This window comes from Gopherus evgoodei, chromosome 8, assembly GCF_007399415.2.
Source record: "Gopherus evgoodei ecotype Sinaloan lineage chromosome 8, rGopEvg1_v1.p, whole genome shotgun sequence".
Lineage (NCBI taxonomy): Eukaryota > Metazoa > Chordata > Testudines > Testudinidae > Gopherus > Gopherus evgoodei.
The window spans coordinates 29,586,364-29,614,346 of NC_044329.1; the positions used below are offsets into that span (position 1 = coordinate 29,586,364).

Genomic DNA, 27,983 nt, shown 5'->3' on the forward strand with positions numbered 1-27,983 from the left:
AGGCTAAATTGGCTATCCCGTCTGTATGATAAGAGCAGCAAGAGGGGTTGGCAACATGATGGGCTGGATATAGAGGGCCTTCCTCAAATGACTGGGGGGGCCGCACCAGAAACAGCTCTGAAAAAATAACTAGCATAAGACCACTCGATTTTGTTTTGTTACTGATGTTCTGGATTGTTTACTCCTAACTTCTTCAGCATAAAAATGCCTGAACCACTGGGCATTCTTAAATATAATTGATTTTCTTCTACGATGCTATTTTTACCTAGATATGATTCTAAATATCAAAATCTTTTTTGGAATTCAGCTATTTACCTGAATAACAGGTAAAAATACTCTAATGCCTTGGTTCAAATTTATAGTACACCTTATCTGAATGCCTTAAACCAGTATATGTCCACTGGTTGTTATACAAAAATTTTATACATAACTAAAATGTGATTGATTGAATTATACGTAACAAGCTATCAGAAAATAATTTTTAGACTCCCATGGTGTAGTTTTCATGTCAGATTTCAAATATCTTAGTGCAGTAAATGTCAAATCAGCAAATCTGAAGGTGTCTTGAAAACAGAACAGTTTTTCATTGTGTCTAAGGCAGTTTTGTTGTTGCTAATATGTCTTCTCAAATTTTTTCCAATTAATTCAGGTATGATGACAAAAATAAACAATTCGCAATATTAGTCATGCAGCTGAATAACGTTCCTGCTCTAATGTTACAGCAAGATCAGAAAGTGTAAGTAGATTAAATAAACATTGCAGAAATGGTTGTAATAGACTTCAACCGGGATCTCACACATCTTATTTTATTTTTCCATTTTATATAATGCATGTAGCCCTCTAAGCACATCCCATTATTTATCCTACATTTACCATCAGTTGTGAGCTCATACATCCATGTATGGAAATGAAGATGAACTTCTTCCTGCAATAATCTTTAGATTCATTTTTTTCCTTTTGTTAGCAAAACTTTTATGGAATTAACATTTAACAGGCAAGATTGTCAGCTGTGGCTGATTGCTCAGTACAAGTGAGCAGAGAGTGTGCAGAGTCCAGATATGTGGACTTTCATGGTTTGCCAGTCCCATTTAAATGAAAAATTAAGCATTAACTCAGTAGATCACATTCAGTGCTGCCAACAAAATAAATGGAAGATGTTGCTTTCACATCAAAAGTGCTATGAATGCCATGTATGGTGAGCCAGCAGCTATTTGGCAGTGTTTCCAGCCCTTGAAATACCACATTTTTGGTGCAGATTTTTTTCCCATTGGCAATTAATTTTTTGAGTATCGTAAGTACAGTGTTACAAAACTCAAACACTTCAGAAGTTCTCTCCAGGGCATTTGAGCTTCCTAGCTTTGTCCATTTTAATTCCATCTCTTCATGTTTTTTTCTCTCATCTAAATGTCAGTGACTAGTCAGTGACTTTCAGAAGATTCTAGATCCTGTTTTTAGGTACATAACTCCACTTGTCCTAAAATTATAATACATTTCATGTTTGTTTTTAACAACTTATGTGCCCTAAAAGTTACTCGTTATTAATATTCCAAAGAGGAAAGTCTGACTATGATAGATGCTCTCATGATGGAGTGGGGAAATAATAGTGTTTTGTGATTTATGGTAATCTCATAACAGATGCTTACAGCAAGTTAATATGGCACTAATTAAAATATTTTTCAATAGGAACATTCGTGTGGCTGTTCTTCCTTGCTCTGAAAGCACAAGCTGTTTGTTCCGCACAAGACCCATGGAAGCTTCTGATAGTCTTGTATACAATGAAATATTCTGGGTTCCAATCTCTTACCCTGCTTTACACCAGAAGACTTTAAGAGTTGATGTTTGCACTGTGGATAAGTCTCACCTCGAGGAGTGCCTGGTCAGCATTCATTTCTGTGTGAATCTTTTTTTCTATCCCTTCTTAATTTGACAGATACCTAGTGTTCTCAAAACTCAGATTTGGCCAGTTTTGCAAGCTTCCCTTATCGTCCTTAGCCGTAGGACTCTGTAGCGATGGACTTTCATTATATCGGAGAATCCCAGTTATGCCAATAAGTACAGTGGCTTAAGATCTGAATTACAAACCCAATTCCTCAAACCACTAGACTTCTCTTTCCTTGTGACTTAAGGGTGTGAACCACAGTTTGCACCCACCCCTTAGGGAAATGTTCTGTAGAAAGTAATAGAGAATGATCTCCTTTGCAGAGGATTTTTAAAAAAAATCTGTAGAATTCTATAATGGAGGCAGTTTTATTAAATTCTTTAGGATTTTTACAAAATCCTCTTAGAAATGTGATCGTTCCCTCAAATTCCATAGAAGAGTGTAATTTGTAAAGAACCCTGTAATTTCCGTAGAACTCTGTTGGTATGGGTTCAACTATCCTTTTTAATTGTCAGTATTCCCTTAGTAAGGGAGTTGATTTTAATTAAACTGCTTCTGGAGTAAGTTATTTTACTTAATATGAGTAAGGCTTGTAGAGCTGGGGCCTAAGTAATTGCAAAGCAACAGAAAGTTAATTCTGTTTGTATGTTTCTGGAGTCTTTCATGTCTCCCTTAGTAGATGCTATTGTCTGCATAAACTTTGGTTGGGAATCCCAGCACACTTTTATGGTGTTCCTGCTTTGCTGCCTTAACCTGCAAACCACACTTGGGCTTAAAAAACAGCAAGAAGCAGCTGTATTCCAAACTGATTTCCCATCTGGTAGCCCACATGCTTCTACGTGCTTATTGCCTCGGTAAACTCCAGATTGGGCTGAATTTAATTGCCGGAAATCTGTGCAATATAAAATTAACTGTACTAAGCTCATTAGTAGTGTCTGCTCAAGCACAGGCCATAAAAATTGTAACAGAATTGCAATATATTGTGCATATGCTATGATGTAGTAAAACAAGACAAAATGAGGGTTCACAGTGGATCCAGGCTGAGTGGACACAAAACCAAGCAGAACCTTTTTAAATGATCAATCGCAAGCACCTATATCTGAAAGAGCAATTTGATGAGCCCCTGAGGTTCCTTAAATTAGAAAAGAATCCATCTCTTTTTTAATTGTTGTCTTTTATTCTTCCTAACTGAAAGTGATTGCAAGTTACTATGGCCACAACATAATTGTTCATCATTCTTGACACTTATTTGCACGCAGCTGCTGAAGTTAATCTTTCTTGTATATTGACCCTTGGAAGCCCCCAACAATATGGTTCAATTTAATATCATACAGTCATCACCAAGACGATGCCTGAAATAGCGAGAGAGTGAAGATTAGTGGTGGTGGCGGTGGTTTTTCTCAGGGATAACTAAACCTTCAGCTCCCAAAGCCTTGTTTTTTGCTGTTACATGTTTCTGCTGACATTTTATTGCTGCAGTCACTTCTTTCTGATACGGCACTCACAACTCTTTTTTTCCCCTTGGTTCCAACAGGGTGGGGCACAAATTAGCCTGGCTGAAATATGTCGAACTGGAGAGAAGTCAACACGCTGGTACAACCTTCTTAGTTATAAGTATCTTCAGAAGCAAAGCAGAAAACATAAACAAGGGGATATTTGTTCTGCAGTATCCTGTGTTGAAAAAACAGTAAGGGCGAATGCTAAACGGAAGCTTGCATAAATGTCCTCTATAATATATTAAATTGCTGAAAAGAAATCAGGAGTTGTGTGTTTGCATGGCATTCTTATGTGTAAAAAATGTCATTATGATACTAAATGAGTCAATAAAACTAAAAGTTTGATTTAGGATGTAACTTTTTACCTGACTGATGGACCTTTTCCTATTTTTCTCGGGTTTACTGTGAGTAATATGGAATGCTCACTCTGATAGTTGATAGGGTTTAGGAATGAATACTGTCTTTAAATAAAGCCCTTTCTTCTATACAGGACTCTGTATCTGCACTGCTGGAACAGACTGCTGTTGAACTGGAAGCAGTAGAGAAGAAGCTGGAAGAAAGCAGAAGCACTTTAACTAGTGGAGAGAATTGGTAGGTGGCATCCTATTTGCTTATCATAGTGTAAGAGTGTGTGGGTTCTATGGGTTTGACATAGTGTTTCAGATGAGGATGTCAATGAGTCAAAGTTTAATGTGATAATATGCAGACAAAGGTGCAATCGTTTAATATTGAAATGTGTCTAGTAGCTGATCAAAGTTCTTGAACTTTGCAGAAGATCATTGCTGGCATCTTTTTCTACATCCATAGCAACAGAAGAGCATGTGCCTGAGAATTGAGACTGGAGCTAGTAAAAGTTAAAATTGGAAGAGATAAAATATATTAATCCGTGGTACACAGTGCTTGATGGACCTGTGAAATACCATACCTTCAGTTCATAGGAATTTGCATGAGCTCTTTAACTGGCTGTGAATTACATGGTCAGTCCCACATTTCACTGAGTGTTAGGTTCAAACCAACCACAAAATTAAAAGCAAAACTTAGCACAAACCTTGGTGGGGAAGCTATCAAAATACATATTTGCACTCAGGTTTGCCAAAAGATTCTCAAGAACATGTTGTTTAACATAGTTCTAGCTTTCACACTGAGAGTACCTCCGTTTGGGGGAATCCCCAAGTCAGCCTCCTAAACCCACCATACAGTTGGCCCAGCAGCACTAAGTCAAACCCAAATGCACAAGACCCAGTATACAGCTTGTGGCAGAAACTGATGCAAATGTATTCAACCATAGTCATCACCTTATCGTAGAATGAAAGATGAGAAAATTGCCTTTAACTGTTTCACTGCTAGTTCTTCCACTCCAACCGGTGTACTTTTTTATTCCCTTGTTCCATGGAACATCATGAGGGATCTGGTACAACTGGCAGCACTAGAGGTGCTTTTTGATCAGCATACTTAGGACACCAGCCAGCATCAAGGATGCTATGGGGGTATAGTCCCAAGTGGGTCCAGCCCAGTAACAGAAGCAGTTTATATGACAGGCAAGATGAGGAGGTTGCTGAGCAAGAAGAGCAGGATGGGAACAGTGACAATGAAGCAGAAGAGGAGGAAGAATTCTATGATGGAAAAACACTCTGGGAGGTGGAAGAGAATCCAGAATCGCAAGTGCATGCAGAGTCGATAGCAGTAAAGGTAAAGCCCAGAGTAAATGTTGTCGCTTCCATAAGCCTGATATTTAGTAAGATTAGTTAAGCACTACATTGTTCACTATTATGATCAACCCTAATTGCTGGACTTAATGCAATTCCTTCTGCTTTTTGGTTTCTTGGAAAATTACATGGAGTGTTTTTCTATTTCTTATAAAATCACAGCAAGCAGCACTTCATGGGAAATAAGAGGCTTGGTGGAGTAATTATACTGTGGGATGAAGGTTGTGGGGAAGGTGATGCACTTCAGTTTGGAAACGTTTCCTTTTATATTATTTTTGTTCTAATCACTATAGCCCAAACAACTTACCACAGGCCTATCAAATGAAAAGCAGACTTAATAAAGCTAATGTTAATGTGTTCATCTGCAAAAGTGCATGTACATATATATTATGGCCATTCAGCCCTGCATTTACCAACAACCTCCTGCATGTGCATAAGCAAATCAGGTCATTCAGATGCTTCCCTGTTCAGTTACCTGATTTACTCATGCAAATACAGGAGGCTTTTGTTGCAACAGGGTGTACATTTGCAACAAATTCATTTTGAGGTGAAAGCCCATGAATTTGCATTTTTGGAGGAAAATTTGCTGGCACAGCTTCCAACATATAGCCGTCTAATGTTTTGTTTTGGACTACATACTTGTCATAGTCTGAATTGCTTGTATCTTTCTACTGCTGCTTTGAAGTTTTAGGATTTAAAAAGAGCTAAAAATAATTCTGAGTGGAACATCTTCATATTTCTTGATCTCATTTTTTTCCCTTTGTCTTACTCACTTGTGATAAGTTTTTTTTGCGGGCCCTGTGTTAATCATAGAATCGTAGGACTGGAAGGGACCTGGAGAGATCATCTAGTCCAGTCCCCTGCACTCATGGTAGGACTAAGTACTATCTGTTGCAAAGATGACCAGGCCAATGTTGAATTAAGCAGAGCTACGGGAGTCACACAAAGTTTAAGATCTCTGTTACATTAAAGTCAAACCTCAATTTTAAATAAAACTACATTTATGAAATACCATTTAATCCAAAATGCCATGTGTCCCCTGGTCTTGGAAGCATTCTTCAGCTAGCACTGTCAGACAACGTGATTAGCACATGGGATCTCCTAATTAATCCTAAATGATATTACTATCTAATCACCACCTATTTACCTAATCAAGGGCCTGTTTTAATGCTCAGATTGTCTTGTCTCTGTCAATTGTGGGTGTGCAGTAACAAAAAGATGGTCTTTAATGGATAATCTAAATTTAAAGGCTTGATTTTTAATCTGCTACATTGGTGTAAATCTGAAAAGTTAGTGGAGTCACTCAGGATTTACACAGGTCACTTGCAACTGAATCTATAGGAAATGATACAGTTGTAGAAATTACTCACAAGTTTGGAAAGGGCAGGACTACAGCGTATTGCATAGGGAGAGTCAAGAAAGAGACACAACTTTGTCTGCTCTAGATCAGTGCTTCTCAAAGTCGGGCCGCCGCTTGTTTAGGGAAAGCTCCTGGCGGTCCAGGCCGGTTTGTTTACCTGCTGTGTCCGCAGATTTGGCTGATCGCGGCTCCCACTGGCCGCAGTTCACTGCTCCAGGCCAATGAGGGCTGTGGGAAGTGGCATGGGCTGAGGGATGTGCTGGCCGCCCTTTCCGCAGCCCCCATTGGCCTGGAGCAGTGAACCGCAGCCAGTGGGAGCTGCGATTGGCCAAATCTGCAGACACGGTAGGTAAACAGACCGGACCGGACCGCCAGGGGCTTTCCCTGAACAAGCGGTGGACTGACTTTGAGAAGCACTGCTCTAGATTGTAGTTTAATTCATGAAAAACTGCTCTTTAGTGTGTGAAAGTAGAAGTGGGATTTCAGGCGAAACACAAAAGCAGTTGTCATTGATGGGTTGGTGGGGGGACGCAGTTACAGGGATAAATAACAAAACAGTAAATATCATAATGCTACTATATGAATCCATGATATATCCACATCTTGAATACTGCATTTAGTTCTGGTCACCCAGTCTCAAAAAAGATATATTAGAAATGGAAAAGGTACATAAGAATATAACATAAAATGATTAAGGATGTGGAACTGCTTCCATATGAGGAGAGACTAAAGAAACTGGGACTGTTCAGCTTGGAAAAGAGACGACTAAGGGGGGATGTGATAAGAGGTCTATAAAATCATGAATGGTGTGGAGAAAGTGAATAAGGAACTGTTATTTACCCTTTCACATAATAGACAGCAGGTTTACAACAAACGAAAGGAAGTATTTACTCACACAACATACAGTCAACCTGTGAAACTCATTGCCAGGGGATGTTGTGAAGGCCAAAACTATAACTGGGTTAAATAAAGAATCAAGTAAGTTCATGGAGGATAAGTTCTTCAGTGGCTGTTAGTCAAGATGGTCAGGGATGCAACTCTAAGCTCTGGGTGTCCCTAAGCTCTGATTGCCAGATGCTGGGACTGAACAATAAGGAATGGATCACTTGATGATTGGTCTTTTCTGTTCATTCTCTTTAAAGCATCTGGCACTGCCACTGCTGGAAGACAGGATACAGGGTTAGATGGACCATTGGTCTGATCCAGTATAGCCATTCTTATGTTCATTAAAGTGTGTTTCTTTCAGGTAGATAAAGAGACAAACACAGAGAGCCTTGCACAATCTTCTACTGTAGTTCGTCCAAAAGAGAAGAAAGCAGCTAACCCACCACAAACTCAGTTTGTCAGAAGTAGCACCATAATCCGCTCCAAAACATTTTCGCCAGGACCACAGAGTCAATACATCTGCCGGGTAAGGAAACCACATCCCCAGACTTGGTTGTAAATGTTTTCCCTTAGTGATTGCACAGTATCTTTAGTTCATCTGATAATACACTGCACTGATGGTCGGAGCTGGGAGAGTATATAGCATCCTCAATGACTTTGAACTTCAGTGGAAGTTGAGGGTGCCGCACCCTTTCTTGCATTGTACATCAGAGGACCACAGAGCATTTCACACCTGTTAAGTAAACCTCACAATGGGAAGTGATAGTGGAATCACTACACACTCCTGAAATGCAGCTGTTTTAGTAGTTGTACCACAGCAGCACAATACAGTGGCTTAGGGCAGGGAGTGTAGAGAGAATGAATATAATTAAAATGCTAGCATGAATTTAGGTAGGATTAAGATAATTACCCAGATTAGAACTTGGCCATAACAGTGGTGTTAGTACCTGAAAAGGTTCTTTAATAAACCAAGTTGTCAGACCCTCACTTTGCCATCTTTTGTAGATGTCACTTTAGTAGCATGATACCTCTGACATCATGCTCAAACATTAGTAACTGACATTACAGAAAGCGCAGTTGTCTTGTCAATACCAATTTGATTAGCCACTGATCTGTAATAGTCTGGGGTAGGCAGCTTCCAGAGGGCAAGAGCAACACAACACACCTCTGGACAGGTATGACCTCGTATCCTGGCAGTGAAGGACCAGAATGCAGCTCCAGAAATATGGCATTCCTCGTGCCAAAGTTCTGGACCCACTGCTGGTCATCCCATGTCCATGTGATGTAGTCCCACTGCTCTGCACATATGGTCCTAGTCTAGAACTGTCACTCAGCATAGGGAGATTCCTCTGCCATTAGAAACTGAGTCAGCTATCTCCAGTCCTCCATCTCTGCAGACCGCTTGCACATCTTACTTAAAGCACACTGCAATATTCTTCTGGCACCAAGCCCCTGCCAAAGTGCCTGCCACCACATCTCATTTCCTGGTTCTCCCTCCTCTTGCCAAAATAAGTTGCATTAGTGCCAACATTTGGTACAGAGTCATTGCTCTGACACGGACCATGACTTGCCACTGGTTGGAATGAAGGCTTCAGACAGAAATATGAAACATGTCAAACTAGAACTGGGTCAATTTGGGTGAGTTAAAATAAATAACAATTACTAATTAAAATAGCACATATGTCAACCAAGAATCTCAATGTTTTACCAAGGTAGGCAATTAATTTTACAAGTGAGGAATATACATAGACAGATTAAGTAATTTGTCTTAGATCTCAGAATGAGGAGTGACAGTTCTGAATAGAACCTTGTTTCATCCTCAGTCTCCTTTTGTATCCAGAAGAGCCTTGCTGCATTTAATGCTGCTTAAAGATGGATGTTAAGGCTATCATCAGACAGAGATGCTATAAGTGTCTGACTAGTGTTTATCTCCTCTAAAATGAAAGGTCGTGATGGAAATCAGAAAGTAGAGACGACTAACTTCAATTAGTAGCTTTGAGGGAGCGTGAAAGACTCCACTGTGCTGTGTGTGACACTAATTGAACAATCTGTGTACTGAGTGAGGATGTCAGTGCCACCTCTTTGATTAAATGTTTATTCATAATTAATTAGTTCCAGGATTGAAGATCAGGATACACTATAAATAACTCCTTTAGCTTCAATCAATGTAGAATACAAGTAAACACTGTCAGGAAACTGCTTTTGTGAAGTATGTGCTGGTCTAACTGAAGATTGAGGTGTTATAGTAGAACATCAAGGGCTGCCTAACATTGAGTGCACCAAAACAGTACTTCAAAAAACCTGTATCCAGTTCAGATGAAATCAGGCTCGCAGGTGTAAACTGTTTTACCTTTGCTTTAGCTCTGAGTTTAATTCTCTTCACGACAGTCTCGACCTTTGAATTGTATCTTCTGTTTGGCCTATGAGCATTGAGCCATATAATAAATAACACTCAACAGGGCATTTAGGCATAGCAAAGAATATCCATGTTTCAGGGCTCTAGAAAGTACATGGCCCATGGCTCAGTGGTTTCAGCATCCAAGGGGCACCTGGACCTTACTATAGATCCTGGAGTACAGTAAATTAGTGCTCATATCAAATGGAACATTTAACATCACAGTTGTGCATAATAGGTACAACCTTGTGATGCCAACCTGCACCTTCCCAGTGGAAGCATCATATCCTGGAGCTCCCTAGCATGCAGGAGGCACATGTTTGCTCCTCCTCCAGCCCTTGGATTTCTGCATTTGCTCTCCTGAATGCTTGGCCCAAAGGTACACAAGAAGAGAATTGTCACTAAGCTTGGATTATGATAGTGTCCAGCTGCTGTGGAAGTAGCACAAAGGAAAGAGGTTTCTTGCTCTATGTTTCCAGGAAAAATCTGACCCCAAATATATAAAATGCTGCAAAAAAAAACCCTGAAAAAAGTCATGGTATCCACACATGACACACTAAGTTTGTTTCATATATAGAAATAGTTTGTTTGAAAAGGGAAAAAAGATTACTTAATCCTTCTCCAATGTTATGCTCTGCTAATTCATAGAAGTTACGGATGAAAATGACTTAATCCCCAGCCAATGCAACATTGTCCATTACATCTTAATTTTGTAGGCTCTTGTCTGACCTAGTTATTGATGTTGAGTAGGGGAAGGGGACTGTGTGTGACCTGTGCAGAGTTCTAACTGAAAGTGATAGTATCTTCCAACCTCTTCTATAACAGCAGCATTGAAAAGCAGAGGGAAGGAGGCCAGGAAAGGACAGTGGCCATGGAAAACAGCCAGATTTGGGCATCGGGTGGGTTTCATTGCACTGTTACATGTGACTTTCTCAGATAATTCTCAATCCATGGCTTTCTATAAATGTCTGCAGCTCTGTGGGCTCATTCGTAATAGCCTTGCACTGCGTGCTTGTTTCGTAACAATTACTTCTCTCTCTTTTTCAGCTAAATCGCAGTGATAGTGACAGTTCAACACTGTCTAAGAAACCACCCTTTGTTCGGAATGCTATGGAGAGGCGAAGTGTCAGAATGAAGCGGGTAAAAACTTCATCTACAAATTTTTCCCTTAGCTGGCATTCAAGAAAACAAGCATGTTCTTAAAGTATTGGTTTGTGAGTTACTAATAGATAATTCTATTTAAAAGGGGTTAGCAAAGATAATTCAGATTAATTTCAGATATAAACCACCTGTCTTCATGTGCTCATAGCATTAAAAAAAAATTCTCTATTTGGGCTGAAATGTTCTTACTAGTCTGTCAAAAGGTGACAAATGTCTGTTCCCTTGAGTTACTAGAACTCCTACTTTGAAAAATTATATCTCACAATTTTCCTTCCAAACAGAATTCAAAAATAGCTAATTTTTTAGATGTGGCATGTAAAATATGCTCTAATTGGCTCATATCCATGCCAAAGGAATTGGTGGGATAACTAATTTGTAAGCAATTGAAAATCACTTTTTCAGATGTTCATTGAAATTTAACAGTGCTTAATGAGCTCCACACCCATTAATGACATCATTGTGTGTGTTCTACTAGGATGTGAATGGGGTGGAATTGGGCTGCTGTCCTTGGGAGGCCACTAAAACATTTTGCATGAGGCAGATTGTCTGATTGAAATACTCACGTTGTGCACTCCTCAACACTAATGTTTCTGACGTTGGGGGCAGGAGAAAATCTAGTGGTGTGAAACCAATGCTAATATGTTGTCTTGCAGCTTTCTGCAATATTCTGATAATTGATAATATTTTGAGTACTGATGTAAGGAAGACACTCCTCATTTCAGCCCATTGTCAGCTAAGTACAGAAGCCCTTGGCTTACTTCAGATACCATCAGTGTTGATGGAAGCTGCAGCATGGGCAAGTTTACTTTGCTAGACTGTGAAACTGCAAATTCAGGCGAGCAGCCACCTTGCAAAAGCAGCATTACCAGAGATGTTGCACATATTCGGACCAGATGGGAACAGTTTGACACTTTTTATTCCAATCATAAATCCCTTCTGTTTCAGCCTTCGGTTAAGTCCTTTGGTGCAGAGCGACTAATCCGAACTTCACTAGACCTGGAGTTAGACCTGCAGGCTTCAAGGACCTGGCACAATCAGTTAGTGCAAGAGATCTCTGTACTGAAAGAACTGAAAGAACAGTTAGAACAAGCTCAAGGTCAAGGTGAAAAAGAGCTGCCACAATGGGTGAAGGATGATGAGAGATTCCGGCTTTGGCTGAGACACGTCGAAAAACGGGTAAGTAATTCTGACTGGGTTTTGTTAATATGTTTAGTCAAACACATTTTCCCAATCTTCTGGATACCAGAATGTTCAAATCTTTAGTGCTGCTATCGTCCAAATCTTATCCCTTTTAAATAAACTTATTTGATGGAGCTTTGTACTGAAACTTCTGTTTTATTAACTTTACATACTGACAAATAATTAGAATTGTAGCCCTTGCAAATGCCCTTTCCTACTATTTGAATTCCACTGTCACTTGTCATTGGATGCAAGGCCAGGTGCAGGAGGAGTCTGTGACTGGTTCCTCCCTGGGGTGCCACCTGGAACTAGGGTACCACTGAGCCCTCACCAGCCTGGGCTCCCTCTCACATTGTGTTGCTGTGACAAGCTGCAGACCCGCTCCTGGTCCTACACTTCCACCACCATTCACACAGATAGGGACAAACCCAGCTGCAGTTACATACAAGCTGACCAGCCACAGCACGAACCAACAATAGAGAGGCTACAGCCAAAATAACCACCAGCTTCTCCAGTCTAGGACCCCAGAGCTGTACCATCCGGCCCTGGTCAAAACCCTGACCAGTTTGAATTTGTTATCCAGTTCACCTCCCCCTCAATCACCTGGATCAATCGGTCTTCAGCTATTGTTCAGACTGCACCGATCACAACACGTCCGCCATTCTTCTTGCATTCTTGCCTTTCTTCTCCATGTTCTTCTGAAATATTTAACAATGTCATCTTCCCATCTTCTTGGAGGCCGACCAGATGGTCTTTTTTGTTCTTGCAGGTACCATTCAGTAATGATTGCGGTCCACCTATTGTCCGTGAACCGTGCTATGTGGCCCGCCTCAATGTGGAGAGGAAATGCAACAGCCTTTGCCCCTTGAGCTAAGATTTCCAAGCACTTAATTCAGACTCACTGGTTTACATAAAGCAAAACCAAGTTTATTAACTATGAAAGATAGATTTACGTGAATATAAGGGATAGCAAAGAGATCAAAGAAGATTACCTAGTAAATAAACAAAAATTCAAACTATGCTTAACATTGTAGATTGAGAGGATTTGAATTAACAATCTCTCGCCCTGACTGATGATAGAAGCAGGCCTGCAGATTCTCAGCTTACAAGATGCACTTGCTTTACAGCTTGGGATCCCCAGGTTTTCATACACAGACTAGAAATTCCTTTAGCCTGGAACCAGCATGTCCCCTGGTTCCGTCTTTTGTTCCTTAGGTGTTTCTAGAAGTTTTCTTGTGTGGGGAGTGAAGGTGTCACTCCCTGCTTTATATAGTTTTAGCATATGGTGGGAACCCTTTGTCCCAAACTCAGTTTATGGAAAAACAGTGGTATCCAAGATGTAGTTCCGTGTCATGTGGCCTGGTCACATGCCCTTGCATACCTTGCTGAGTCATAGTAGCCATTATTTACAGGCTGTCTGGAGCATTCTCAGGAAGGCTCACCCTATGGGAGATACGCTTCTCCTAAGGCCTGTTGTTCTTCCTAATGACCCATTACCTTGAATAGGCCTTTCAGAGCCAGCCGTCTAGACTGGAAGCATTTTGCCTAGTGGATATCACTGAGGTGTGACTACATGTGAAATACAGATACATAGTTAATATTTATAACTTAAGATACAAAAATGATACATGCATACAAATAGAATAATCATATTTAGCAAATCATAACTTTTCCAATTACACCTCACATGACCAGTCTTGTACAAAATGCATCATAATTATGCCGTAATAATATCAGTATGAAGACTATGGAGTTCAGTGTCACAGAGTCATTGACTCCAAGTGGTTCCTGCATGTAGAAGGATAGTACCTACTGGCTACTACTTTCTTTTGTCTAGCTCCATTCTTTTCAAAGCTCAGTGGCAGACCTGCAAAGCCGTGATGAGAGAGAATCTGGAACTTAATGTACCCATTGAATGTTTCATAAAAGGTCTTTATCAGGTACACACAAGAGTTGCAGCATGTGGGGAAAGTCTGTTTCATGCACCAAGGAGGAGTAGGTTGAGGTCACATTTTGGGGGGGCTGTGACCTTTGTTAGTGGGGGAGTGCCCAGACCATTAGGGAGGGAGGCACTAGAATGTCTCAGGAAAAATTGGATCTTCTGGATTATCTGTATGTTGGTTAATAAAATTAAATTCTGTTTTGCCTTCTCTGAATCTGTGTGTATTGATGGATTATAAAATGCTGTAATATGTTTAAAGTACTATAAACAGCCTTCTAGAAAAATCTGAGGGTTCTAGAAGCCCATGATTACAAGATGCTGTAGGATTTAATCCACAAGCTCTGCTGACTATCCTGGGCCCAATTCTTCTGCACTTATTTATGGTATCATTGGAACTCCTTGCAGAACATGGTACTATTTGTTGGAAGGGCTAGTTTACATGCAGGCTTTACTGCTTTAACCATACAACTAGAAAACTGCACTCGTAACTTGTAAGTAGTTTTAGTAAAAAAACCTGTGTGTAGACTAGGCCTAAGTGCTTTAGAATAAGGTCCTCTGCTGTTAAACATACGTAATTAATGCAAAAGTCAGAGCTCTTGCCTTATTGAAATCGAGATAGATATTTGATACAGTTCCACATGGGACATTATTAGTTAAATTGAAGAAGTTGGGGATTAATGTGAGAAATGAAAAGTGGAAAAGAAACTGGTTAAAGGAGAGACTACAATGGGTCATACTGAAAGATGAACTTCAGGCTAGAGGGAGGTTACTAGTGGAGTTCCTCAGGGACTGGTCTTGGGACCAATCTTATTTAACATTTTTATTATTGACCTTGGCACAAAAAGTAGCAGTGTGCTAATAACATTTGTGGATGACACAAAGTTGGGCGGTATGGCCAGTACAGATGAGGACCAGAATATAGTACAAAAAGATCTTGTAAACTTGAGTAATAGAAATGTGATTAAATTTAATAGTGCAAAGTGCAAAGTCATGCATGTAGGGACTAACAAGAATCTTTGCTATAAGTTGGGGATGCATCAGTTGGAAGTGACAGAGGAGGAGAAAGACCTGGATGTACTGGTTAATCACAGGATGACAATGAGCCACCAGTGTGATGTGGCAATGAAAAAGGCTAATGCAATCTTAGGATGCATCAGGCAAGGTATTTCCAGTAGAGATAGGGAACAATTAGTAACATTATACAAGGCACTGGTGAGATCTCATCTGGTTACTGTGTGCAATTCTGGTCTCCTATGTTAAAGAAAGATGAATTAAAACTGGAACAAGTGCAGAGAGAGGCTACTAGGATGATGCGAGGAATGGAAAACCTACTTTATGAGCTTGGCTTGTTTAGCCTAACCAAACGAAAGCTGAGGGGAGATATGATTGCTCTTTATAAGGACATCAGAGGGATGAATAACAGGAATATTTAAGTTAAGTGCCAATGTGAGCACAAGAACAAATGGATATAAACTGGCCATCAACAAATTTAGGCTTGAAATTGGAAAAGGTTTCTAATCATCTAGACCTAACTAGCTTCAGTACTAAGCTTGATAAGTTTATGGAGGGGATGCTATGATGAGACTGCCTAAAATGGCATGTAGCTGATTTGCAACTGCAAGAAGCAAATATCTCCAGTGGCTGGTGATGGGACACTAACTGAAGAGGGCTCTGAGAAATCTTTCCCAGATGTCTGGTCAGAGGATCTTGCCCACATGCTCAGGGTCTGATTGCCATATTTGAGGTCGGGAAGGAATTTTTCCCTGGATCAGATTGGCAGAGACCCTCAAGGTTTTTCACCTTCCTCTGCAGCATGGGGCATGGGTCACTTGCAGGTTTAAACTAATATAAATGGTGGATTTTCTGTAGCTTGAAGTCTTTAAATCATGATTTGAGGACTTGAGTAACTCAGCCAGAGGTTATGAGTCTATTACAGGAGTGGGTGAGTGAGGTCCGGTGTCCTGCAATGTGCAGGAGACCTACAGGAGATGATTATGTTAGTCCCTTCTGACAATAAAATCTATGAGTCTATGTGTAACCCCTAACAGAAGCGGCAACTTGTTATAGTTTTCTGCTTAACCTTGCAGTTTCAGATCTCTGTTATAAGCATAAGCAAACAAAGTGCTAGTCACTTTGGTTTCAAATATCTAGTGAAACTAAATAAGCTTACACTAGAATACAAATTGCTCTGTCACTTGTCATTTGTCTTTGAAATGCACAAATAAATGGATCTTGTGATTCAAGCTGGGGAATGCTATAATCTCCTTTGAGAGAAATCAGTAGCAACACTGGCTATTAAACTGGTAGAAAAAGGAAACCTCACATTCTTCTTCGAACTTGGTCACAGCTTCTGTCATACTTAGGCTGACTGTAGAAAACTAAACCAGGAGGATAGTGAAAGATGACAGACAACTTGACCGATGTTTTCGTAGTTTCAATATTCATCTTCTAGCAGTCGTGCTTTCAGAATACGTTTGGTATAAAAGAAACAAGGCACTAACTAAAACTTTTCAGCAAGTATTTGTTTTGGTTTTAAATCACTAGAATGGAAATCCTCGGTGGCCTACCTTATGTCACAATGAAATGATTTGGGAATATTAATCATGCAGGAGGCACAGTTGGCCATAACAGAAAATGTCTTTTTTTTTCCAGATTATTAAAACTGCATTTTATTTGACAGTTCTGAAAGCATCTACCATCAAGGAGTGGGTTAGATGGCAGTGATGAAAAGGATACTGATGAAAACTGGAAACACTAAAGATTATCACACAAAACAATTTTTTATCTTTCTGAAAGTTGCCTTTCTGTTCAAAATGCATTCCCTTTCTCTCTAGAGAGTTTAAAAATAAAACTCAGTGCTTCAAAAAGAATGAGATTTATAGATAAGGCGGGGGAAGCTCCAGAAATGACTGAATAGCCCTGAGTAGTATACCGCTCGATAGCATTCATCATCATGCATTTTTGTCAGGTTTCCATGCCCCATTTAGGGCTTACGTCCCGCCTTCCCACCCTGTTTCCAATTATACTGAAGTTTGGTTGCATCAGCCATTTTGAAAAATTGTGTGTGTGTGTTTGTGCTTGGGTACATTGAGAGAAAAAGATTGAAAGAATAGTGTGAGAGAGTTTCAAGATGAAAAAAGAAAATTTTGGGTAAGGTTTAGAGAAAAAGGGAAAAAAAGGTTATTGGATGTGGTTGAGTAAGGAGAGAGGTTTGTAAAGGGCAGGTTATGAAAGAATGGAAAGATTTTTGTTTTTGAAGGTCTAGTTTCAAAGAATAGCGATTTTTAGTGAGTTTGAGTAAGGAGAAATGATGGTAAAGGCCTAGGTTGGTAGGCTATTAAAGAATAGAAAATTTTGAGATAAATGTAAAAGGTGTATTAACCATCAGGGCGGGTTAAGAAAAAGTTAATATTGAAAACTAGGTTTAAAAAGGGAATTTACTAAGGCAGAGCCTGTTTAGTAAGCACATGATAAAAAAGTGAATACAAAAATGCATTTAAACTATTCAATACCAGTGTAGGTTAAGAAAAAAAAGAGGTTAAAAGAAAGAACAGGGCAAAAAAAGGGGAAAAAACAGAGCCCCCTTTGCAAAGGGCAAAGATACAGAGAGCACATGGTTGAATCAGAAAGAGAGGGAGAGAATGAGAATGAGAGAGAGAGAGAGAAAATGTTTACCTTTCAAGTCTTTCTGTAGAATGAGGCAACTTCCCAGGTTCAGACCCTCTCAAACTTGTTATTACCACCTTTGGATCGGACCAATCAGAGTTTGTTCTACAACAGTGTCATAGAATTCATTTTCCTGAACCAATCCTAGAGTCCCAAGATTTTAAACAAGAGCCATCTCCCTCATCTTTTCCCTCTGTTCCTCTCCCCTCCCCCAACTGTCTTATTCTTATCTAAAGAAACAGACCTCCAGCATTTTTCCTGCCATGTAGCCCTTTTACATAGGGTTTTTTATAAAAGTTAAAACCATAAGCTTTTAGTAACAAACAATTTTTAAAAGTTTCCCCCTAGGTTTTAGACTAACGGGTTATTTTTTAGTAAACACAATATGAAACAACAGGCTTTTGCAGCAAAGCTCCTGTTAGCCAAGCAGCCTCTGTGAGTCAGTGGATCACAGAGAAGGAGTTTGCGTCTCTACCTGCTTTTTAACAAACACAAGTAAAAGTTACATTAAGTTTTGCAAAGATATAATTACTTGAAAAGACAAACCTAAGACACAGCCCTTTATTTACAGGAGTGTTTCAATAAAAAAAGAGCAGGCAGAAGCACCCCAGGTTTAAAACCCCAGGTTTTTAGTAACAGACAGTCTATAAAACCCTTACTTTGTTAACCATTGGATTAGAGAGAAGTAGTTTGTTTCTTTTCCCACTTTTTAACAAACAGAGGTGAAACACTTGTAAAGGAATAAACACTTGAAAAGACAAGTCTATCTGAAGACACATTTCTTTATTTAGTCCCCTTGGCATAAGTGTTTTAATTAAAAAAAAAAAGCATGCAGAAACAACCCAGGGTTATAAAAGTAATGTATAGTGACAAAAGTTTTAGACTAATGTGGGTTATTTTTTAGTAAGCACAATTTGAAACAGCATGCTTTTGTAGCAAAGTCAAGGTTAGCAAAAACGGCATCTGTGAGCCAGTGGATAAGAGATAAGAAAGCTGCTTATTCCCCAAACTTTTTAACAAATGCAAGTAAAAGTTACATTAAGTTTTGCAAAGGGATAAACACTTCAAAAGACAAACTTATATGAAGGCACATCCCTTTATTTACAGGTGTGTTGTAATAAAAAAAAGCAGGCAGAAGCACCCTAGGTTTAAAACCCCAGGTTTTTAGTAACAGCCAGTTTACAAACCCTTTATTTTGTTAACCATTGGATTAGAGAGAAGTAGTTTTTCTTTTCCCACTTTTTTAACATATAGAGGTGAAAGGCTTGTAAAGGTATAAACACTTGAAAAGACAAGCCTATATGAAGACACATTTTTTATTTAGCCCCATAGGCATAAGTGTTTTAATAAAATGTAAGTATGCAGAAACAGTTCAGGGTTTAAAAACACAGAAAACCTGTTTATAAGAGTAATGTATAGTGATAAAGAAGTTTTTCACTAGGTTTTAGACTCACATGGGTTGTTTTTTAGTAAAAACTGTGAAGCTGCAGCAAAGCCCTGCTCTGCTCTTATCTAAACCAGGACCCTGTAACAAAAGCTGAATAACGCATACTATAAACAATTTTAAAATGTGGTTTTTAAAGTAATGTTTAAAACCCCCTCTTTTTAACTTATTAAATAAACACATTAAAAAACAAACCTACCTGAAGACACATTCCTTTATTTATAGGTGTGTTTCAATAAAAAGAGCATACAGAAGCACCCCTGACCTAAATCCACAAAACCCTTACTAAAAAAAAGTTTCCCCCAAGTTTTTAGTCAGAACCACTTGAAAGAGCCTTTTGAAGGTAGTGGATTAGAAAAGAAGACCCCTTTGAAAAACAGGCTACCTGAAAAAACTTTTTTTTCATTTAGCCCCATTGGCATAAGTGTTTTAATGAAATGTAAATATGCAGAAACAACTATTGGTTAAAAACACAGAAAATCTGTTTATAAAAGTAATGTATATTGATAAAAAAGTTTCCCCCCAGGTTTTAGGCTAGCACTGGTCATTTTTTTTTTTTTTTAGTAAGGACAGTTTGAAACCAGGCTTTTGCAGCAAAGCCACTGTCAGCAAAAACAGCCCCTGTAAGACAGTAGATCAGAGATAAGAAAGCTGCTTCTTTGCCTACTTTTTAACAAATACAAGTGAAAGTTATATTGTTTTGTAAAGGAATAAACACTTCAAATGACTAGCCTATATGAAGACACAGCCCTTTATTTAACATTTTTACATGCGTGTTTCAATTACAAAAAAAAAAGCATGCAGAAAACATGCCAGTGTGAAAACCACAGAACCTTAGTAACAGCTAGTTTATATCCCCCTTATTTTGTAATCCAGTGGATTAGAGAGAAGTTTATTTTCCTCCCCACTTTTTAACAAATCCATGTGAAAGTTATGGTAAGCTTTTATTGTCCTAGGGCTTTTAGATTTAAGTATGAATTTTGTTGTTGCATAATTAGAATGTCTTTGTTTTTAAATGTTTGCAACCCCTGTGCTGAGACACAGTTACAAGCTCCTGTGTTGTTTTTGGGACCATAGATTTTATTAAAATAATACAACACAGGCTGCAGCTGGAGCTTTCTTTACATTTTAAAACAGATAAGACTAATTAGGCTAGCAATGCTTCATGCACTATAGTCTGCCTTAGCAAGGCTCCAGGGGTTACTCCTCCAGTTTGCTGGGTTTTTTATACAGACTTCTTTTCTAACTTTTTTATAAATGCTGTTAAAGTTTTTAAAAATAGCGAGATTGCATTGAAAGATATTTTATGAAAGTTATAACAAGTATTTTATTCCATTTACTGATTGTAAAAGACAAAAATCACCACTTTGTGACTGCATGAAGCTTAGAGATAGACTGTCTGAAGAATACCCTCACCTCTTGACTTTCCCCCCGTACTTTTAACACTTGCTAAACATGCAGTGTTTCATTATATAAAAGTTTTTAACATTTAACACGAAAATACAGAATTGACTGAGATGTAACATAATGTGACCTTTTAAAAGGATATTCTGTATGCAGAGAGGCCTATTTGAAGCATTGTTTTTTTGTTGCTGTTTTTTTAAGTTTATTATGAAAAAGCAGTATTGCCTGAGCTGTAACAAAACAAGGCCCCTCTTATGGATATTTTGTAGAAGTTTAGTGAACTAAAAAGGCTTAAGATACTAGCCTGTTCTTTTAAAAATAGTGTTTTTAAAGTACCAAAACAACAACTGGGTATGAATATGAAAACTGGCAATTGAGGGGAGTTTACATATGTGGTTTTAATAAAAAAACAAACCAAGATTGCTTTTTTAAAGTTTGGATTTATACAAAAAACAAGAAAAAATAGCTTATGTAAAAAAGTTAGCTGTTTTTTTACCAGAGAGATAGAGCCTTCCTCATCCCCGCTCTCCACAGCCACCCACCTACTCTCTTCTCCCTCCCCTTTTTTCTTCTTTTTAAATGTTTTTTTTTAAATCTAAACCAAGGACAATTAAAAAAAAAAAAAAAACAAAGCCAGAGCCACAGAGATCAGGCCATGGGAGTAAGAAAGCTGTCCTGAGTTTTAGGGGGCATGTTGATAACTCTTTTTTAGTGAAACGGCTTTGTAGGCAGCCTGTCTGTGTTAGTTGTTTTTAGCGTGGGCAAGCATTTAACATTTGGAAGCACTTTCCCACTTTATGACGTATTATCTCCGCCATCTTATGGCCGATCAGAAATATTAACAAAAACAAGCTAAAAGATAGTTTGTAGCAAGCTCTGCAAAGCAATAATTACAAGTTTGTTTATCGTTATCTTGTCTAAGCCCCTAGAGGATATATTTTGTTTTGTTTTTATAAAACACTTTTATGCAAACTGTAACCCTAGATTATGTACAGCATTAAATAATATGAAACAGTAGACAAGAGACTTGAGACATTGTTGAAATCAGAGGGGCTATGATTAAGTCCTAATGCAGAGGGCCTTGGGGTGGAAAATGAAAAGGTACAGCCGAAGCGAAAGATGGCATGATTTAAGAGGGGTTCTGGGGCTGCTTTGCAACGGTCCATAGGGAGCCTGTAACCCTCATGCACAAACACCAGGGCTGGGTGAGGTGGTTGGGCCTTTGTTAGAGGAACAGGCCGTTCATATACCTTTTCTTCTTGTTGACAAACTGTAACCTAACTGTGCATATACTACAGGAGCAACCTACCGCCCTTTTGATAAATCCCACATCCCTTGAACTCCATAAAAACACGCTTTACACAGTTATTTTCAACTGACATTTTATTTTACAACACAGCCCACTTTGTTCCCAAAACATGCTCTAACTGTTGGTGTTTTTTCTTAGCAAGATTTTGTAATTTTGCTGAACGAAGAAGACGTTCAACATTTTGCATTAAACATTTATTTGTCGATTTGAGTCTTTCATCTAAAACGCTATCTGGGTCCTCGGCCTCTGTCACTTTGTCCACCAATTCTGCCCCTAGAGCTAAATGTTTCTGGGTTAAACAGAGGCACTGCCATGCGTATCCCAGCGTGATGATGACTTTTAACACACTCTCCATACACAAACTACCGCTAATTTCTTTAATTTTACAATTCACATCATCTAAAGACCAGTACACGGAGACATGATGCCTCTGACCAGGGTCCTCTATGGCACACCCAGGACAATACTCATTTTGTTTCTCTCTCAGGCAGTGCTTGATGATTCCGTTGCACAGCCGCTCGTACAATTACATGCATCACAGTTATGAACTCACACCTGCTTAATACCGAATTTCTCCCTCAATTTTAGATAGTACAAGCCTACAGAATAAGCGTCCTCCGCTGTTTCAGCATTCTGTGGAGCATCTGGTTTTGTGTCTGGGCAAAAACAGATCAGGCCCAAACCGCTTGGTCCTTTGGAACTGTTGGTGTCCAAAACCTCCAAGTCCTCTGAAGAACCATCGCTCAGCTGCTGAAAAATTGACAGTAAGAAATGTGTGTAAGACATCTTTGTACTTTTTCATAACATGATTTAAAAACCTTTTACTCCATGTATCAAGAGATCCCTTCCGCAGGCAGCTTTTAAAAACAACAATTGAAATATGTCTGGTCAGAGGATCTTACCCTGAGATGCTCGTTGGCTAGAGTCTTTTGGATCAAGCCTGCACAGAGCCATATTTCAATTGTTGTTTTGTTATTTTTAAAAGCTGCCTGTGGAAGGGATCTCTTGATACATGGTGTAAAAGGTTTTAAAATCATGTTATGAACAAGTAAGCATGTTAGACCCTGAGCATGTGGGCAAGATCCTCTTACACGCATTTCTTACTTACTTACTGTCAATTTTTCAGCAGCTGAGCTGAAGTAGAGGCAATAGCAAAGTTGGCAGGTTTCTGGCAATTTCACAAAAAAAATGGGATTGTTCTTTATTTGATGATAATCCCTTTGATGATAGACTTCTAATTGTTAGCTAAACTTTCAACTTTTTTTTTTTATCTTAACTAGTTCCCCAGGTTAGTCCAAAGAGAGTGCATCTGGAGGCACAGTGCTTTCATCCTCTTTCATATGAAAGGCACACATCTCATCCCTCTTATACTTCAGCTTCCTAATCGTGTAAATGCTCCCCCCCCCCCACACACACACACTGTGCCATTGACTTATATTATTCCTTCTGCATGAAGTCCACCCAGGTGCTCAGGGCTCCCTCTATACAACACAGACTTTGCAAGAGCCCGTATGCTGGAATTGAGGCAGACAGTACTGATGTGCAAGGGGGCTTTTGAATCTGCTGTGCAAGGGTTTCATTCTGGCTCTGAACAGGCTGGCATGCAGGGGGCTTTTGGGATTGAGCTGCTGATGGTACTGCTGGATGCTCATTGAAGCTGATCTGCTGGTCTCAAACCCCAGATAGAGGGGTTGCCCAGGGGTCAACAGCCACAATTCCAGCCAATAGTCTGGAATAGACATTGCAGAAGGGCTGCATTGTATTCAAAATGAATGGGCATATTAGAGGTGGAAAACTCCTATTAAATCTTATTCCAGCTTCTATGGTTTATGGCCCCACATAGTTGATCTCACCAGAATGCCTTTATTTCTCCTCTTCAACATACAAATGAAATAACCTTTTTACCATAACATGAGCTTGTTGGTTTAAGGAAGAATGAGTTGGTATCTTCTAAATTGTACATAAGATTTCACTCTCTTCATCACTCAATTAGGCTGAGAAAACAGAACACAAATGTGAGCTGAAAGCGGATAAAATGATGAGAGCAGCGGCCAAGGATGTACTCAGGCTACGAGGACAGAGTCGTAAGGAGCCCTTGGAGGTACAATCATTCAGGTAGGAATGTCTCTAAAGAGGAGAAAGTTATTGCTGCAAAAAAAAAAAACCAAAAACAAAACAAACTACTTTTTTTTTCTTTTGGATAACTTCAGTTCACCACAAATTTAAGTGTCCTTTACAAAAGACAGTTACTGTGCTGCCTGAGATAGAGAGATCTGCATTTTCTTATCCAAGATTAAAATCCTGTGCTCATTTAAATCCACAGAATTCACATTGATTTCAATGAGAACAGGATTAGATCCCAATATTTTCCGTAACAGGCAGTAGCACAATGCTGTTTAATTTATCTATCCCTTTGTTTAATAAATGAATCACCTATGGCTGTCTTTTTGTAACAATTTATGAGACCTAAAATGGTATGATAGTTGCAAAGTGACACTTTTTTGTAACAAGTACAGTTTTGTTAGTTTTACTGTATCCACTTACAATGCCTGTCTCTGAAATGTAAATAAGAGGCGTGTTTTGTGTGTGGTGAAGCATGGGGCTTTTATTTTTGTGTATTAGTTGCCTGGGCAGTCTTTTGTCCCGGGCAGTTGTTCTTCTCTTAGAATGTCCAAATCGCTAGTGGATTCTTTATTGTATTAACAACTGGTGGTGGTCTTATTTTTAGAGAGAAGATGGCATTTTTCACACGACTGAGGATAAACATTCCAACCCTCTCTGCAGATGATGTTTAATCACCATAAAGTATTTGTTTTCCCTGACCATTCCATAAATACAGTTCGGTTTTGCTGAAGTTATTTATGTGGTATTATGAAGGTACCAATCATTTGTACATTAGAGCTTTTGTCTGTTTTTTAATGTCTAAAGACTTTTTTAGTTTTGTTCTATCATTAGAAAAACCAGCATTAAAGTGACAAGATTGTATAGTTTGTATATTTAGGAATGTATTTTTGGGAAAGAATTTTAAATAAGAACAAATGCAGCCTGAAGTGCTGTTCTTAAATAATAATATTCTATTTAGACTTATTTTGTACAGCTCTACCTTTTAGAGGTTTTACTGCAATAAAATAAATCTGAAGGAACCTCACTGCTATGTTCTATGGCTATAACACATCAAACTCTTCCTACTTAATATTTTGTACAATATAGAGAATGCAGGGAACCATTTTTTTGATTCTAAAGTGCTGTGAACGAATACTCTGAGCTGTGAAGTGTTTGCATTTCCCGCTAGGTCATAAACATGGGTGTGGAGCTGAAATACTTGCACTTTTTTGAGATTTGTACTTTCAGCTCATGTTTATAATGGATCTGTTTGTTTAACAAGTTCCAAAAGCCCATTGAAAGCCACTGCTGTAGGAGGAGGGCTACATGGAATGTAAGTCAATTTTAGGTTTTTTTAATAAAGTGAGCTTTCTGGATGAATTTATCTTTTTTCTCTTTTTTGTTATTTTAATACAATTATTCCCATCAAGTGGGGCACAGCTATCTCATTCCTTTTCTAATCCACTAACCTGGGATAGCTATTCTACCATTTTTAAACTCTATTTTCAGAGTATTTTTTAGCAAGTAACTCAGTGGGACTTAGGCTCCAAAGTCATTCAAGTGCTTTTAAAGATTTTTGTCCTTACATATAAAGAGAAGTCCCTACAGTTGAATATTTTATTACTTATTTTTCTACAGTTTAAAATAATAATGCAGAAAAAGCAACTAATATGTATACAAATATACAAAGTAAACATGTGAAAGCACCAGTGTTTAACCATCCTGTCTTTTCTAGCACATCCCAAATTGATTTGCATGATATACTTGACAGCTTTGTCACTAAGGGCTTGTCTACATCAGAAAGTTGCAGCGCTGGTGAGGGAGTTACAGCGCTGCAACTTTGAAGGTGTACACATCTGCAGGGCACCACCAGCGCTGCAACTCCCTGTTTGCAGCGCTGGCCGTACTCCCGTTTTGTCTCGGGTGTAGAGGATCCAGCGCTGGTGATCCAGCGCTGGTAATCCAATGTAGACAGTTACCAGCGCTTTTCTTGACCTCCGTGGAAGGAGGAAGCCTCTGGTAATCAAGCTGGTTTCCTTTCCCGGTTTGCTCTCTCGGTCCCGGAGCCACCCAGCAAACCGCAGGGAAGGAGACCTGCTTGCTCGGGGTTCCGGGACCGAGAGAGCAAACCGGGAACGCCGCGGTTTGCTCTCTCGGTCCCGGAGCCAGCCAGCAAACCGCAGGGAAGGAGACCTGCTTGCTCGGGGTTCCGGGACCGAGAGAGCAAACCGGGAAAGGAAACCAGCTTCGCCGCGGTTTGCTCTCTCGGTCCCGGAACCCCGAGCAAGCAGGTCTCCTTCCCTGCGGTTTGCTGGCTGGCTCCGGGACCGAGAGAGCAAACCGCGGCGTTCCCGGTTTGCTCTCTCGGTCCCGGAACCCCGAGCAAGCAGGTCTCCTTCCCTGCAGTTTGCTGGGTGGCTCCAGGACCGAGAGAGCAAACCGCGGCGTTCCCGGTTTGCTCTCTCGGTCCCGGAACCCCGAGCAAGCAGGTCTCCTTCCCTGCGGTTTGCTGGGTGGCTCCGGGACCGAGAGAGCAAACCGCGGGGAAGCTGGTTTCCTTTCCCGGTTTGCTCTCTCGTCCCGGAACCCCCCTTGAAGCCGCCCAACAGCGCTGCAGTGTGGCCACATCTAACACCACTTGCAGCGCTGGTTGCTGTAAGTGTGGCCACTCTGCAGCGCTGGCCCTATACAGCTGTACTAATACAGCTGTAACAACCAGCGCTGCAAAATTTTAGATGTAGACATGGCCTAATTCATCTCTGCAGACAGTGTAGTTTTTAATGCTTGTGTGACTCTGAGCCCAGCTTTCAGATGTGGGTGTTCAATCCACATCCGGGTGTTTAGTAAGAGCTGAACTGCTTAGTCTATTTTAATCCCGAGTGCCAACTGGAGTATTCAAATGGCAAGTTTGGATCCAGTGTATCAAGAGATTATGCTTTCCATAGTATTAGAGATACTGTTTATTTTTTGTGCACTCCCTTAGACTGAACTCCTTCTCACAAAGTTTAACGTACGCATTCCTTTGGATCATTAATTTGTTTGGGGCATTTGGTGACTGAACAGGTGCTCCACAGAATAGAGCACTGGAAGCTTTATATGATACAAAAAAGAGTTAAATGAGTAAACCTACACCCTCTGTTCTGCAAAAATGGACTATTCCAAGTAAATAAGACTCTCTGCAGACTGAGGGCACTACATACTAATATATATATGAAGGACCACAGTTAGCCCCTGTGTGAGAAGGTGTAACTCTGCTGAAGTCATAGAGCTGCATCCCAGTGCTGAATTTGACCCAGTGTTGCACTACCAAGAATCTAATTCAAATTTTTAGCCGTACAAGTTGCACTGTTTTGTAGGAGTGGGAAAAAAATACCCTGATCATTTTAGGGCCTGATCAAAGTCCCGTTAAATTCAATGGAGTCTTTCCATTAATTTTAATAGGAGTTATATCAGGCCCTCTGCCAAGTCAATACAATGCATTTCACTTCTCAGACTTGTTATTGGCTGTTTGTAAAAGATATGTCAAATAATGGATTTCCAGTCAGTAAGAATAAACTATGAAACTTGGTGTATTGCTGCTAAAATAAAAAAGCTCTTAAAATCTTATAATTTTGTAGTAAATTACCTAGTATTGAGTACTTGAATAATGCTGCTTTAAAAAAAATCTACCATATTGCTGTACTCTACAAAATTATGAAAAAGAGATGTGACTACTTTGTCCAGAATTACTGTAATTGATAGCTAAGTTTTATCAAACTACTAGCTGCTTTGTTATATAATATTTGGGTAATTTAACTTGAAAAAGCTGATTTAAATGGTTTTTATTGTGCTAATTTTTTATTTTCTCAAAAGCTTCTAACCTTTGCAAACCACCTTTATAGTAATGACTCTACTATGGTGGGGTGGAATTGGGGAGAGAATGCAATTAAGTCCAGAATAAAGACTAAATTACATTAGTCTCTGTCCATTAAAGCTGACATATACTTTTAAAATGCAGGTCTCTTGATGTATATACTATTTTTCTATGTATGAAACATTTTAACAGGCAACAACT

General features: G+C 39.4%; 1 protein-coding gene across 1 annotated transcript in view; it reads left to right on the forward strand.

Annotated features, from left to right (window-relative positions):
* The window catches only part of WWC1 (WW and C2 domain containing 1), a 144,269-nt gene extending 118,563 nt beyond the window's left edge, over positions 1-25,706 (forward strand). Inside the window, exons 14-23 of the mRNA XM_030574090.1 lie at positions 650-736; positions 1,684-1,876; positions 3,414-3,566; positions 3,866-3,966; positions 4,914-5,064; positions 7,688-7,852; positions 10,769-10,861; positions 11,828-12,058; positions 23,820-23,941; positions 24,555-25,706. Coding sequence (XP_030429950.1) covers positions 650-736; positions 1,684-1,876; positions 3,414-3,566; positions 3,866-3,966; positions 4,914-5,064; positions 7,688-7,852; positions 10,769-10,861; positions 11,828-12,058; positions 23,820-23,941; positions 24,555-24,621 — 1,363 coding nt within the window. The 3' untranslated portion in view covers positions 24,622-25,706. The remainder of the gene's footprint in view (positions 1-649; positions 737-1,683; positions 1,877-3,413; positions 3,567-3,865; positions 3,967-4,913; positions 5,065-7,687; positions 7,853-10,768; positions 10,862-11,827; positions 12,059-23,819; positions 23,942-24,554) is intronic.
* Positions 25,707-27,983: the final 2,277 nt, after the last annotated feature.